Here is a 12,160-nt window from a genome sequence, read left to right as displayed (position 1 = left end):
TTCTGAGGGAGACCATGCGTATTTTGACCTCTGGTAATTGTGTGAGCACACCGTCCTTGGCATTGGACAGTGATATGAAGAGTTTTTTGTGTCTCTATAAGGTCCTGTTTTGTGGGTCTTCTAAGAATTGTAAGGGCTGTGCTGGAGCTGTAGTTGCCTGTTATCGCATGTGGCTGGTCAGCCCCCAAGCGAGGTCATCAGGGTGGCTGGTTGGTGTGAATCATTTAGATATGTCTGAATCATGAATCATATGGGTTCCGTCTGAGTGTCCGGCTCTCGGTAACCTAGTGAAGAGGAGGTGCTTCTTTTTTGGTGGTGAGGGTTTTGAGGATATGTAACAACGTTCGTCGTTCAAATAAACTACAAACGGCGTTTGAGACTTATTGTTTTGTCCGGTCTTTTTTATCGTTCAGTGTCTCCGTTTTTTATGGAACCTCTACATTTATTGATATGCTTACAGGAGTAAAAATGAAAGGGAAAAAAGGGCACACAGACGCCAGTGTATCTATTCATTTTTTTATGCATAATATAGTAGGTAAAACTCCTACAGAAGCAGAAAAAAAAAACACCAATAACCCCCCCCCCCCCTTAAAAAAAAAAAAAAAAAAAAAAAAAAAAAAAAAGGTGGCGGCGCCGGCGGCGCGCCGGATTTCTTGTGCGGCGGCGGCGGCGGCGCAGGGCGGCGAGAGCAAAACAGGCGGCGGCGGCGGCGGCGCGGCGCGGCGGCGCACAGGCAGCACAGGTCTAGTCTGGCGCCTGGTAAATAGAGAAACGACTTCACTTCTGCTGTTTAAATGGACGCACGAAAAAGAAGCCAGTAACCAAGCTCCACGCTTTGGCCATTCCGGGAACTTCAGGAGCTGCATTCGGCTGACGACAAAATGACAGCATTTGTCGGTAAGTTGCTCGGTTCCCTACGCGGTTTCTCAATTTGTATCCTCGCAGATTCAGGTTCAACCCAGCATCTTTGGAAACGTGACTAATCGTTGCAACTTTTCTTTTAAGATGCCGAATGTTCGCAGCTTATGGATTCCCTGACGACGTTCAGTCTACCGGGAATCTCGGCGAAAGACTACGCCGACTTCAAATCAAGGATTGAAACCTTTTTTGACGACTACGGCACTGTATCTTTCACGCAGTTCACCGTATGAAAAGGGACGCCTGCGTTGTTTCGCCATTCCTTTCACTCTACGGGATGTTTCCGAGCGCTAGCAATCGGCAATCAGTCCTTTACGACGGAGACAAAGTGGTATATCTCAGTCCTTTTTTCCTTTAGACAGCGCAAGTACTTAATCACCGATCAGGGCAGTTTTAGGGGAATCGGTATTTGCACACTTAGATCCTTCCGCAACTAATCCTTAGTCAAATACATGTTTTTGGCAGCCAGAACCATTCAGCGAACCGGACTAATATGTGGAACACTATCAAACTCGATAATTCTCGTCAGTATTAAAAAAAAATAATAATAATAATAATAATTTTGTTTCTTTAATTTGAGGATTGCGTCCCCCGCTTCACATGAAAGTCTAAACCTTGACTGCTCACCTCGGCGGTTTGGATGCAAAAGCGCCGGCCTACGGTTCCCCAGGTGACAGGTTCGAATCCCGACCGACATGCCCGCTATCTGATGGAGGCTCATTACGGAGAAGGCACCGTGTAAACGAGATTTCGGTTTACACGTGTAAAAGATCCCCAGTTGGTCGAAATCAATCCTCAGCCTTCCGCTGGGGCGTGCCAGATGCCCTTCGTCGGTCTGGCCCGTGAAACCCCCCAATTCGACTTTAAAACCTTGACTACCCTTGCTGCAGCTGTCGCGCTGGCCATGCAAGCCACCCGAACTCTCGCCTCCACAATGCGCCCGGTTCGGCTGGACATGCGCCAACGAGAGCTTGCTCGTTTGCGCCGCCTGCAAAGAATACCTCGACTGCGAGGTGTCCAGTTCCCTGGGACGAAAACTGCGTAAGTCTCGGTTTGTGCAACATTCTTTAAGACAACGGTTTTCAGACTTCTCTGCCCCGAGCAACCTTTATCCGGCTCCAGTAGCAGCGGAGGAACCCTTTCCGGTCTTGGTGGTGACGCCACAGTGCCGGCAACACGTCTCCGACTGGTGTGTATGCTGAGTGCAAGTTCATCTGCTTCTTGCACAGGGGTTGGGATGATGTCAAAACACCGAGCTGTTATTGGCTGATTGAAAAAAATAGTGGGTAGATTTCAAGGCATCTAGCATTGAGATCTACCCACTACCCTTCCAATCAAAGCCAATCGGAGCTCGGCATCGTTCTAATGTCACTGCAACCCCTGCACAACGAGCAGACGACTTGCTCTCCGCATAACGTCCTGTTCTGCCCGTGCGTCGAAAGTGGCCCGAAGTGGCAGCAAACGACGTTGTAGAAGCGCGGAGTGTCACACCATCGAACGTCGCGATCCCAGCAGTTGGCCATAGGAATTGGGGAAAAAAGCATGAGAGAAGGCGAGCGTCGTTGCCGCTGTTGCCGTGCGGCTTAGGTCTCCTTAGTATGCAGAGCGAAAGTGGTCCGCATCTTTTGCAGGGGTTGTGGTGATGTCAGAGCGCCGAGCTGTGATTGAAGGATAGTGGGTAGACCTCAAGGCAGCTTGCTTTGAGGTCTACACACTTCTTTGAATCGGAGCCAATCGGAGCTTGGCGTTCTGATGTCACCACAACCCCTGAAAAAGAAGCAGACGAATTTGCACTCCGCATAGTGCTGAAACTGAAAATATGCTTTACATAGGGACAAGGATGGACGAGGTAATCTTGCGGGTTGAGGAGCCCATGGGGGTATTCTGGGGTACACCTGCGTTCCTAGGAACACTGATTTGAGAAACCATGCTTTAGGAAAAATGTCTTTGCAATCAGCGTGTGCATGCATCAAAAGCGCCACCTTTTTCATTCCAAGACATTTCCGACATCGCAGTTTCGTCGCAGTCTGTGATAGAAAACTCTTTACAGACAAGGAGTGCCTGTCAAGACTTGTGTCTTTACTCGAAGGAGCTCACAAACCCTGCTGTCCCTGGAAAACGGCACCTTGTCCGAGTATGTCTTGTCTTTTCGTCCATATGTAAATGTTATTGAATGCTGCACTCTGTGGATTGAATGGGAAACATGACTAAGTTTGTTCCTGTGATAGAAGGTACTTAGCCACCTTCAAATACCGAGCAAGTGCCCTTGCCAAAAGACTGGAGATAATCACGAAAAATAGAGATAGGCACTCGTTAGGTCTGAGAGCACAAAAAGCAGAAGGGGCACATGGTAGGGTAAGCCCTTGTTTGATCCAGCCAAACCATATACGGGCAGTATAGGGAACTTTCAATTAAAGGAAACACCCTGTTCCCGTGAAACATTTCGTACCGGCACGCTCGCATCAAGCTTCACGCTTCGCTCCAGTGCACGCACATAAAGCTTCACCACCTTGCACCGGCTTTTTTTGGAAAAATGGCAAATGCGGAGTGACACCTTAGTTAGCTTGGTGGGCTCTGAAGTTTGCTGGGGTGGGCATTTGATATGCCCTTGGCTTGAATTTCGCGTGTTTCAAAAATAGGAGGCGGGCACTTATTGTGACACGGGCACATGCTCAATATTTTAGGGTAATGTTCTTGAAGACTTTTATTTATTTTGTATTCGTTCTTATTTTAACATACTGCCAGCCGTGAGGCCAAAACAGGTTGGTAGGCATCTTAAAAGCACAAGCACACTTGAGTATTAAAAATATCATCGAAAAAAAACCACACACATCGCTGTCTACAGCATCCTTGGATGGGCAGTTTCATTTGTCTATACATTTAACAAAAGGAGGGTTTTTAAAAAAGTCAGTGTTGAAGCGATGAGGCGCAACAAATTTGCTTTGTTTCGTTCTAGTTGCGTTATTCAAGTTTGCATATGAGACATATTTCTGAACATCAATAAAGCCATGACCACATAGAAATTTAAGAAATAATTTCATTCGAGTCAAATTGTCCTGGTGCTTATGGGTAAAGGTTTGCATCAAATTTCATTAAGGAAACTGTCTGTGGTCGAAAGCAATTGAAAACAAATCGGACAGCTTCACTTTGTAGGCGTTCTATTTTGTGAATGTTTTGTTGCACGAACGGTTCCCAAACTCTGTCGGAAATGACGGAGGTTAAACACACTGTAGTACAAGTCGTAAGGGGCACTGATATCTATCCCAACTCCACGGCATCACTGCAGAATCTTACACAGTGATGCAGCCAGTTTTGCGGAAAGATGCACTGTCGCAACTCCGAGAGAGGCTGGAGACCCTGCGCCCCATCTTGTCGACTCTTCCTGTGCTGAACACCGACAAGATTTTGAGCCTGGTGAGCCTGTCGCTTCGTACAACGGCTGCTTGGAGTGTCTCTGCATCTGTTCATGTGCAAGTTTCATTTCTACAATGACCTCCCTGTAGCTGAGCCCCGAAGACATTCTGAGGATCGGGAAATTGGTCGACAAAGACCGAGGTACAGAGACTCAGCGTGCAGATCTACTTCTGGCCATTACCGGGTGGCAGGCGGGGTAAGCTAAAGGTTTTTCTTCATTAACGGTTTGTGTCGGCTCATATGCTGTGATGCACAAACCAGCTTGCTTCAAACATAGGAGTGCCATTAAGACCGGTATTACTTGCTCGCATTCTTATAGGATGCGTGCGGACTGTTAGCAGGTCGTACCAGAAACCATGCTCATTTTACGCGCTGGTGACCGACACTTTTCTTCAAGCTTTGTGTGGATCTGACTTGGTGGTAGGAATGTTGTTGCCTATGTAATAAGTCAGCTTTTCTTGTTCATCCAGCAACCTAAGCCTCTGTTCTCTTCTTTCCCTTCAAACTGGGGTAGTGGCACTCATGCGATTGTAACTCTGTCCTGAGGCAACGTTAAAATAACTCGATAAGAGGAAATGAAGCATTTTCCTTCGAATGACTCCAAAATTCTAGCCTCATATTGAAGACGAGGAACTAGGAAACAAAGGGGGGTTTTCACCCTCCTTGATTCGCAATGACCCACCTACTCTCAATGCCCCCCTCCCCCTAAAATTTAGACACCCCCCCCTAATTTGAATCCCTGGGGTAACCCCTGCCCCCCAAAAAAGCCACCACTAGTTTAATTTTCAGAGGCGTGTCTGTAATCATCAAACAAATTATTCTCTGACCTGTGTTTTAGTATACCGTAAAATACCGGGGATGCGCCCTCCCCACTTTCACTGAAATCTCGGTTAATCTACGCATAGGTGCTTGTCCAGTCAAACTGGTAAAAAAACCAAGATGGTGGCCAATAAAGAGTTTTAAAGGGACACTGACACCACCCAAAATTTATTTTTTTATTTTTTACCTGGCAATTCATTATGGTGCCAGAAGACTTGCCCGATCAATATTTTGCTATAGTGTGACATATATTTTTAATAAAGTAAAAAAATGCAACTGCTCGAAACTGGACTGGGGAGGAAGAAAAAACATAGAGGAGGAGAGAGCTGGCGGAAGTCACGCGGTTGTGCAACTTTTTTTTTTCTTCCAATCAACGTATTTGCAGCTTTTTAGAAGCCACAATAAAGGGTATTATGTTTTTTCGATTTTTAATATTGTCTGTGTGCGTTCGATGACCTACGGCTTTGGTTATATTTGGTGGTTGTGTCTAAACCATAGAGAACAGCACGTGACCACGGAGAAGAGAGTGAGCATGACTCAAGCCAGCTAGCTCTCGATCGGCGGTTTTCAGGCAGAAAGAAAATTAATTTCGAGCCGTGCATTGTTTTCTGTTATGTGCAATAAAAACCGTGGCAAGGTTTTCATATGTTATGTGCAAATAAAAACCGTGGCAAGGTTTTCATATGTTATGTGCAAATAAAAATTTTAACAAGCATAAGTACCTTGTCAGTGTCCCTTTAAAGGCAGGGTGAACGAAATCGGAGAAAGCACATTTATTTCTACATAATCTCCCCGTCATTGTCGCTGGCGGTCTCGTGGCCGCCGCAGAGGGGTGAATATTTTCAGCTGATGCTGGCACTTTGTAGATGGTGGGCGCTTAACATATAATTTGCAGAATTTTCAAGTATGGGGGATGTTAATAGCAGGCACTTGTACAACATGGGCGCTTCTGCGGTATTTTAAGGTAGCAATGTTTTTTCTCCTTGATTTCTTTCATTTCAGGGCCGGATCGGGCAAGATGAAGCTCGTTACCTGTGAATACTGTTCCCGAAAGGTAGCCACTTTCTTCTACAAGTCGGCGCCGATTTCTGAATCACGGGACGAGGTCACTACCTCCCAAGACAAAGGAGCGTGCTCCCCAGGTCATGGCACCAAGAGGAAACGGGAAGAGGTATGCATGCGGAGATTTACTGGGAGGCCAAAGTACTGTGGTGTATGAATCTTAAATAAGAGGTATGCCCGTACAACACTTGTGAAACAAGCCCAAGGGAGTATAAAGGACACTGACAGCCTTTCAGTCCTTTCGTTTTGGGGCATGTCGGCTCATGGCAATAGCGATTTAGACCTTGCCATCAAGCAGTGTTGGCGGTCATACCAAGCCATCTCCAAATACTGCTTCTTTTTTTTTAGTGTGTTTAAAATGTAAGCTCGTCATGCAATCTAGCTTTCTTTACATCTGATGAAGCATACCTGCAAGACTTAAATGCATTTTAGCCTCGTTGTAGTAGTTCTTGTTTTTTGATGGATACTTGACCAGCTGAATCAGTTAAAAAGTTTTTTGAACTTCTGGATTAGTTCAATTTTCAGTCTAGATTTCAACATAAAACTTTGGTTTGGGCTGGTTTGCTTATTAGTTTGCAAATACTGGAACTGAACGGCACAAATGGGACAGGGACAAACTAAGGCATGCATAGAACAAGGAACGTTGCTAGCGGCAGAGATTTCAAGCTCCTCATTCACAATCACGCCTTTGCTTTATGTTCGCATAAGGCAGCTTTCTACGAAGTGCCCACGTCTGCCCCTCTACCTTTTTTAGGACGAATTGGACCCCGTTCACGAGCACCGACCGTGGTGCATTTGGGTCCTGAACGACGACTCGGGCAAGCCAGGATGGCTGGTCTTCAGCGAGTGTTTACTCCGCAACGTCGACTCATCCCACGATGACTCAAGACTATCCACGTCATCTGTAAGACTTTCAGATGAAATTTTCACACCCATGTTTGCTAGCTGTTATTTTGTAAGCATCTGAAGAACCAAACCCTGCGAGGCAGCAGTCACAAAGAGAACAAGTTATACGAGGGACCATTGTGCAAGTGATAGGTGGGCTTTCCCGTAACCGAGGAAAACTGGGCACAACTAGCAAGAAAATTATGGCGGCACAGGTCTTCCCAAAACTGATCTTAGGCTGCATTTTTTGCAATGATCATTAACGGTCATTACTAAGGTTGAATTTTACCCCGCATTCCCCAGTCAGATGCAGTCCATCATGATGGTCTCAATACTTTTGAACCAAGGACTTGCGTTTGCCTTCTGAAAGCTTGAAAGCTTCTCTTGATTGGATGTGTTGCATTCGTCTAGTCTTCGCTCGGTTTTCCTTGAAACTTTGCTTGTGGTCAGCGGACCTCTTCTGCGCAATCTACTGAAAGATTTTGGGTCATTGGATGATGCAAACCTCAAAGGTTCCGGCATATCTGCCACTCATTATGACTTGACTGCAGCATTTATAATATGACCAAGTCAGGATGAGCAAATAGAAATCTCACATTGAGGAAGGTAACAAAAATGGGTGGGATAAAACTTCCAACCAGAAACAGGTTGTTAGTTAAAAGTCTGTGCCTATACAACCCTTTTTGTGCCTCTCCTCAGTGCATGATTGACTACATTATAACAGAAATGTAAAACGGAGCGCAACCAAACGTTTTTTGGACTCCATCGAATTTCTGCACACTAGAAGCAGTGTGCACTCTCAACCTTCTCAACATTGGCAGCATCAGGTGATCCCAAGACCTTCGATATGTAGCAGCTAGGAGTTCTTTGTATTTTGCCGCCGGTGTTTTTCTCTAAGTCAGTGGAAAATAAAGCTAGAAAAACACTGGGTATAACTACTACTAGGGCTCTGTATTTTCAGAGTTTATTTTTGGTGAAATTCGGAAAGTGTTTTTCGGAGTTTATTTCTTAGCAAGAATTCTGTGTTTATCGGAGTTTATTTTTCGTAAATTCCCAATTCTTTGAAATTTGGAAATTAATTTCGCAGTGTTTCCTATTAAAAAAATAAGAAATAATAACCGGATGCAAGCGTATGCCAGATAAAAAATAAAACGCGTTGGTGTCATTGGCAATACAAATTTGTCCCACGACAAAGGTCACACACAAGTGTGGCTTCGATAAGCGTCAATACCTTAAAATCGATAGACTGCCGGAAGTAGCCGCAAGGAAGCTCGCAGCCATCCCATCAATCTACCCGCGGCCGCGCGAGGTGGAGTGGTTAAAGATGTAATAGAAAAGTTTCAACTGCCCCTCTTCCCTATTAGGGGCGAAGCTCCTTAAGGGCTAGCCATGTCCGTATGTCCGTCCGATGTCCGGCGTCGGGTGCTCATGCTCACGAGCACGTGCTCCCGTGCTCGTGTAGGGCAAAAAAAAAAATAAACCGCATCTCCACGTGGTGAATGATGTTGATTGGGGCGAAGCTCTGGTGGTGCTTGTCTGCGTAGACGGTGAGCCATAGCATGCCGGGCCTTTCGTTCGTTTTCATCCATGTCAGAAAGATAATTTGTGGTATGGAATGTGGTTATATACGCATTTGAGCATTTGACCGCAGTGTGACATGGATGAAAACGAACGAAAGGCTCTGCATGCTGTGGCTCAGCGTCTACGCAGACAAGCACCACCAGAGCTTCGCCCCAATCAACATCATTCACCACGTGGAGATGCATTTTTTTTTTATACAATCTCTATGGTCCATAGCTTTCACTGTTACCCCAGAAACATACCCTCTCCTTTCTCAAAATCCCAAATTCAATGGCCCAAACTGGAAACCAAAAGAGTTGCTTTTGTCGTGACATGAATGGTGCGATGAACCAACCTTGACGAGACAAGCCGTAACACCCCCTTTTGACAACGGTCCAAGGCTTGAAAGATAATTATGGTGTCATTTTTCCAGGATCATTGATCCTGCGCTACTCAAAATAAAAAAAATAAAAAAAAAAATATATATATATATATATACTTTTTCTTTTTTTGCTGTGGGGGGGGGAAGGGCATGAGCACATAACAATTCGGAGTTTTTTGGATAAATCCGAATTGACAAAAACTTTACCGGCGGGTGTTTTTTTCGAGTTTTTCGGATTTATCCGTAAACACGGAGCCCTAGGTATAAGTATAGGAAGTATTCACTGGCGGCCAAAGCTGTGTGCGCGACTGCTGAGCGCGTGCAGGTGGCAAGCTTCCACGGCTCTTTCGGAACGTGCGTTCCCCACCATCAAGATTGCCGGTGTTAGCAACCTATTAATATGGGCTCGTTCTGAGCATGCGCTCTAGACAGCACCCACAAATATGGCGTCTAGTGAATACTCCTTATAACCCTTGCAAGGGATGTTTTTATGCTTTGTGTACATTATAGCATTGCCAGTGAACTGGGCCCATTGGGACCACCCTTGGAACCACCAATGTCCGTGTCTATGCCCCGCCGTTCTGAAGCAGCTGCAATGCATGCACCTTTCCCTATAGATTATTAAATTAACTCAATGCGCCTGGATACATTTTTATGGAGTTGAGGCATTTATTTACCTTTTCTTTGCAGGTTGATGCCTTCAAGCATGATGTCGAGAAAATAATCAGCTCCTGGAGGGAAGTTGTCAAGCACCCCACAATCCAGAAGACGACGACATCATGAAAATTTCAGGCAACAGACTGGTTGAGGTCTCGATTAAAGCATGCTGACAGAGGAATGTGTATACCCGACAGTCCCATTCTGTGAGAATTTGTCAGTCATATTAGTAGAGTGGATGACTTTAGCCCGACACTAGGGCAGAAGCTAGGAGGCAAACAATTTTGACAGTGGTACCAATGTCAACTTTTTTTTTTCCGTCTGCCCCCTTTTTGGGGTAACGTCACCATGGTAAGCTTCCACCAGCTCACCTGCACCTTGACTAGTTTAGTAGTACGGATTTTAGGGGCGAAGCTCCTTAATGTCTAGCTTTGTCCGTCTGGCGTCCGTGCTCACATCGATTGCCATCCCATCTGTCTTCTTAAAAAAAAAGAAAAAATGTTTGCACAGTCGACAGGATTCGAACCTGTGCGGGGAGACCCCAATGGATTTCTAGTCCATCGCCTTAACCACTCGGCCACGACTGCGGGACGAGTAGGGGGCTCCGAGATGTGGTAGTAACTCAAGAGCTGGGGATGTCATGGATGAAACGTTGCATATAGCCGCTCAACGTCTATACAGGAGAGGGCACTGTGGTCAAATGCGTATATAATTGCATTAAACTTTGCACCATCAGCACTACCTATGAACAAAATCAGTATCATCAGCATTACCAGAGCTTTGCCCCAATCAACATCATTCACCATGTGGAGATGCGGTCATTTTTTTTGTTGTGCTGTTTCCATTAACTCAACGGTGCTTCTCTAGGAACACAGAATCTAAGCGTGGCACAGCCACAGAGGTCTCAAGACCCTACCTCCATGGGCGTACCAACCGGGAAGGCAAGGGGGCACTTGCCCCCCCCCCCCCCCCCAGTTCCCAGAGTGGGGAGGCAAGGCATGCGTTTTGTCGCCCCTCCTGAAACAGCCGCCACTGGGCAGGGCAAACGCTGGTCGGCGGCGCCTAAGCGATACCAAGGACACCGTCCCTCAACTCTGATGGGGGGAATCTGGTTTGCCCCCCCTCTTAAAAACAAGTTGGTACGCCACTGCCTACCTCACTCTATGCGGAGCGCAAGTTCGTCTGCTTCTTGCACAGGGGTTGCAATGATGTCGGAACGCCAAGCTCTTACTGGCCGATTGAAAAAAATAGTGGGTAGACCTGAAGGCATCCAGCATTGAGGTCTACCCACCATACTTTCAATCAAGGCCAAACTGAGCTTTGCATCGTTTTGACATCGCCGCAACTCCTGCACAAGGAACGCCCTGTGCCCTTTAGGCTGTCATCACTGCACGAGCATCTATTATACTCTTTGGATGAGCCAATCGCTCTAACTCTCAGCTTGCTAACACCATAGATTAAGAACCACTACACACAAAATTATGCGGTTTACTTGTGCATGATGAAGATGAGAGAACCCGTCTTGCCTATTACGCGTAAATCACGGGGAAAAAAAAAAAAAGAAACGCACCAAGACTAACAAACGCGTTACATTTTGCTTCTGAAACGGTGGTCTCGCACTGCAGTTTATTTGGCCGTTCCAACTGCATCAGTCAACAGCACAGTGCAAAGGCCCCGAGAAGCCGTCTCGTCGGCACCTTAGCTCGGTCCTTCCAAGCTCTTCATCACGTTGTAGGCCTGCTTTAGCTCGTGCAAGAGAACGCTGCAAGTCTCGGCAGTCATGCTGAAGTGCATGGGCTTGGGGTCGCGATCAGAGTCCCTGACGAGTAGCTTCATTTGCACCGACGGTTGGGCAACCTCCCCGGCGACGCTGGACTCGAGCACGTAGTCGACCCTCCACTGCGGATTACCTTCCAGCGACGACAGTCGCAGGCTTTGCTTTTTCAGCACAGTCAAAATGTCCGCCGACTTGTCGGCGTAAACCTTGGACAGAGACACGGCGTGCTCGCGGGGCAGTCCCAACTGCTGAAGTTCGTTCACGAGCGTTTCTTCGTCGACGGCGAACTTGGTGGCGTTCTTGAGGATGAACTCGAGCGCCACAAGGACGCCCTTGAGGTCGTCCGGCGTGAATTTCGAGTCCGCCGTGAGTTTGGACGCCTTCTCGAAGTCGACGGTGGAGGTGAGAAGAGCGTTCACCGCTTGGACGCACAGGAGCTTGGTTTTGACGGAGCTTATCTTGGAGAGGGAGGCGATTTCGGCGAGCAGCCAGTCGGGGCAGTCCCGATCTCCGCAGAATTTAAACCGCATGGCTGTTCTTTACTGAGAAACGAAGAAAAATCTAAGCACGGTACCAACGTCGTCCACGCCACAGAAAAGCCAAAGCACGCCCACAACGCGACGAACCTTCAACAAATTAATCCGTTGCTCGAAAACAGTGTCGGAGGGTAGGGTGCGTTTAAACGG

At 46.8% G+C, this 12,160-nt stretch overlaps 2 protein-coding genes across 3 annotated transcripts; one reads left to right on the top strand and one right to left on the bottom strand.

The window, feature by feature from the left end:
* Nucleotides 1-771: 771 nt before the first annotated feature.
* LOC8036700 (NIPA-like protein) lies at nucleotides 772-9,891 on the top strand. 2 transcript variants are annotated; one of them, XM_029975280.4, is made up of 9 exons: nucleotides 772-897; nucleotides 1,006-1,124; nucleotides 1,809-1,959; nucleotides 2,969-3,052; nucleotides 4,205-4,332; nucleotides 4,422-4,528; nucleotides 6,154-6,322; nucleotides 6,968-7,117; nucleotides 9,731-9,891. In XM_029975280.4, the coding sequence occupies exons 1-9, from the start codon at nucleotides 882-884 to the stop codon at nucleotides 9,821-9,823; spliced, it is 1,017 nt and encodes a 338-aa protein (XP_029831140.3). In that variant the 5' UTR covers nucleotides 772-881; the 3' UTR covers nucleotides 9,824-9,891. The 2 variants fall into 2 exon arrangements, with proteins under 2 accessions (XP_029831140.3, XP_029831141.3); XM_029975281.4 differs by lacking the exon at nucleotides 772-897 and having other exon boundaries at nucleotides 1,006-1,249.
* A 1,269-nt stretch (nucleotides 9,892-11,160) lies between these two features.
* Nucleotides 11,161-12,148, bottom strand: LOC8036697 (COMM domain-containing protein 4). Its single transcript, XM_040215466.3, has one exon. It carries the CDS (start codon nucleotides 12,002-12,004, stop codon nucleotides 11,396-11,398), a length of 609 nt encoding a protein of 202 aa, XP_040071400.1. The 5' UTR covers nucleotides 12,005-12,148; the 3' UTR covers nucleotides 11,161-11,395.
* Between the last annotated feature and the right edge of the window lie 12 nt (nucleotides 12,149-12,160).

Source organism: Ixodes scapularis, unplaced genomic scaffold (genome assembly GCF_016920785.2).
Source record: "Ixodes scapularis isolate PalLabHiFi unplaced genomic scaffold, ASM1692078v2 PGA_scaffold13__105_contigs__length_92229423, whole genome shotgun sequence".
In the NCBI taxonomy this organism is placed as follows: domain Eukaryota; kingdom Metazoa; phylum Arthropoda; class Arachnida; order Ixodida; family Ixodidae; genus Ixodes; species Ixodes scapularis.
This window is presented reverse-complemented; position numbering and strand designations above follow the sequence as displayed.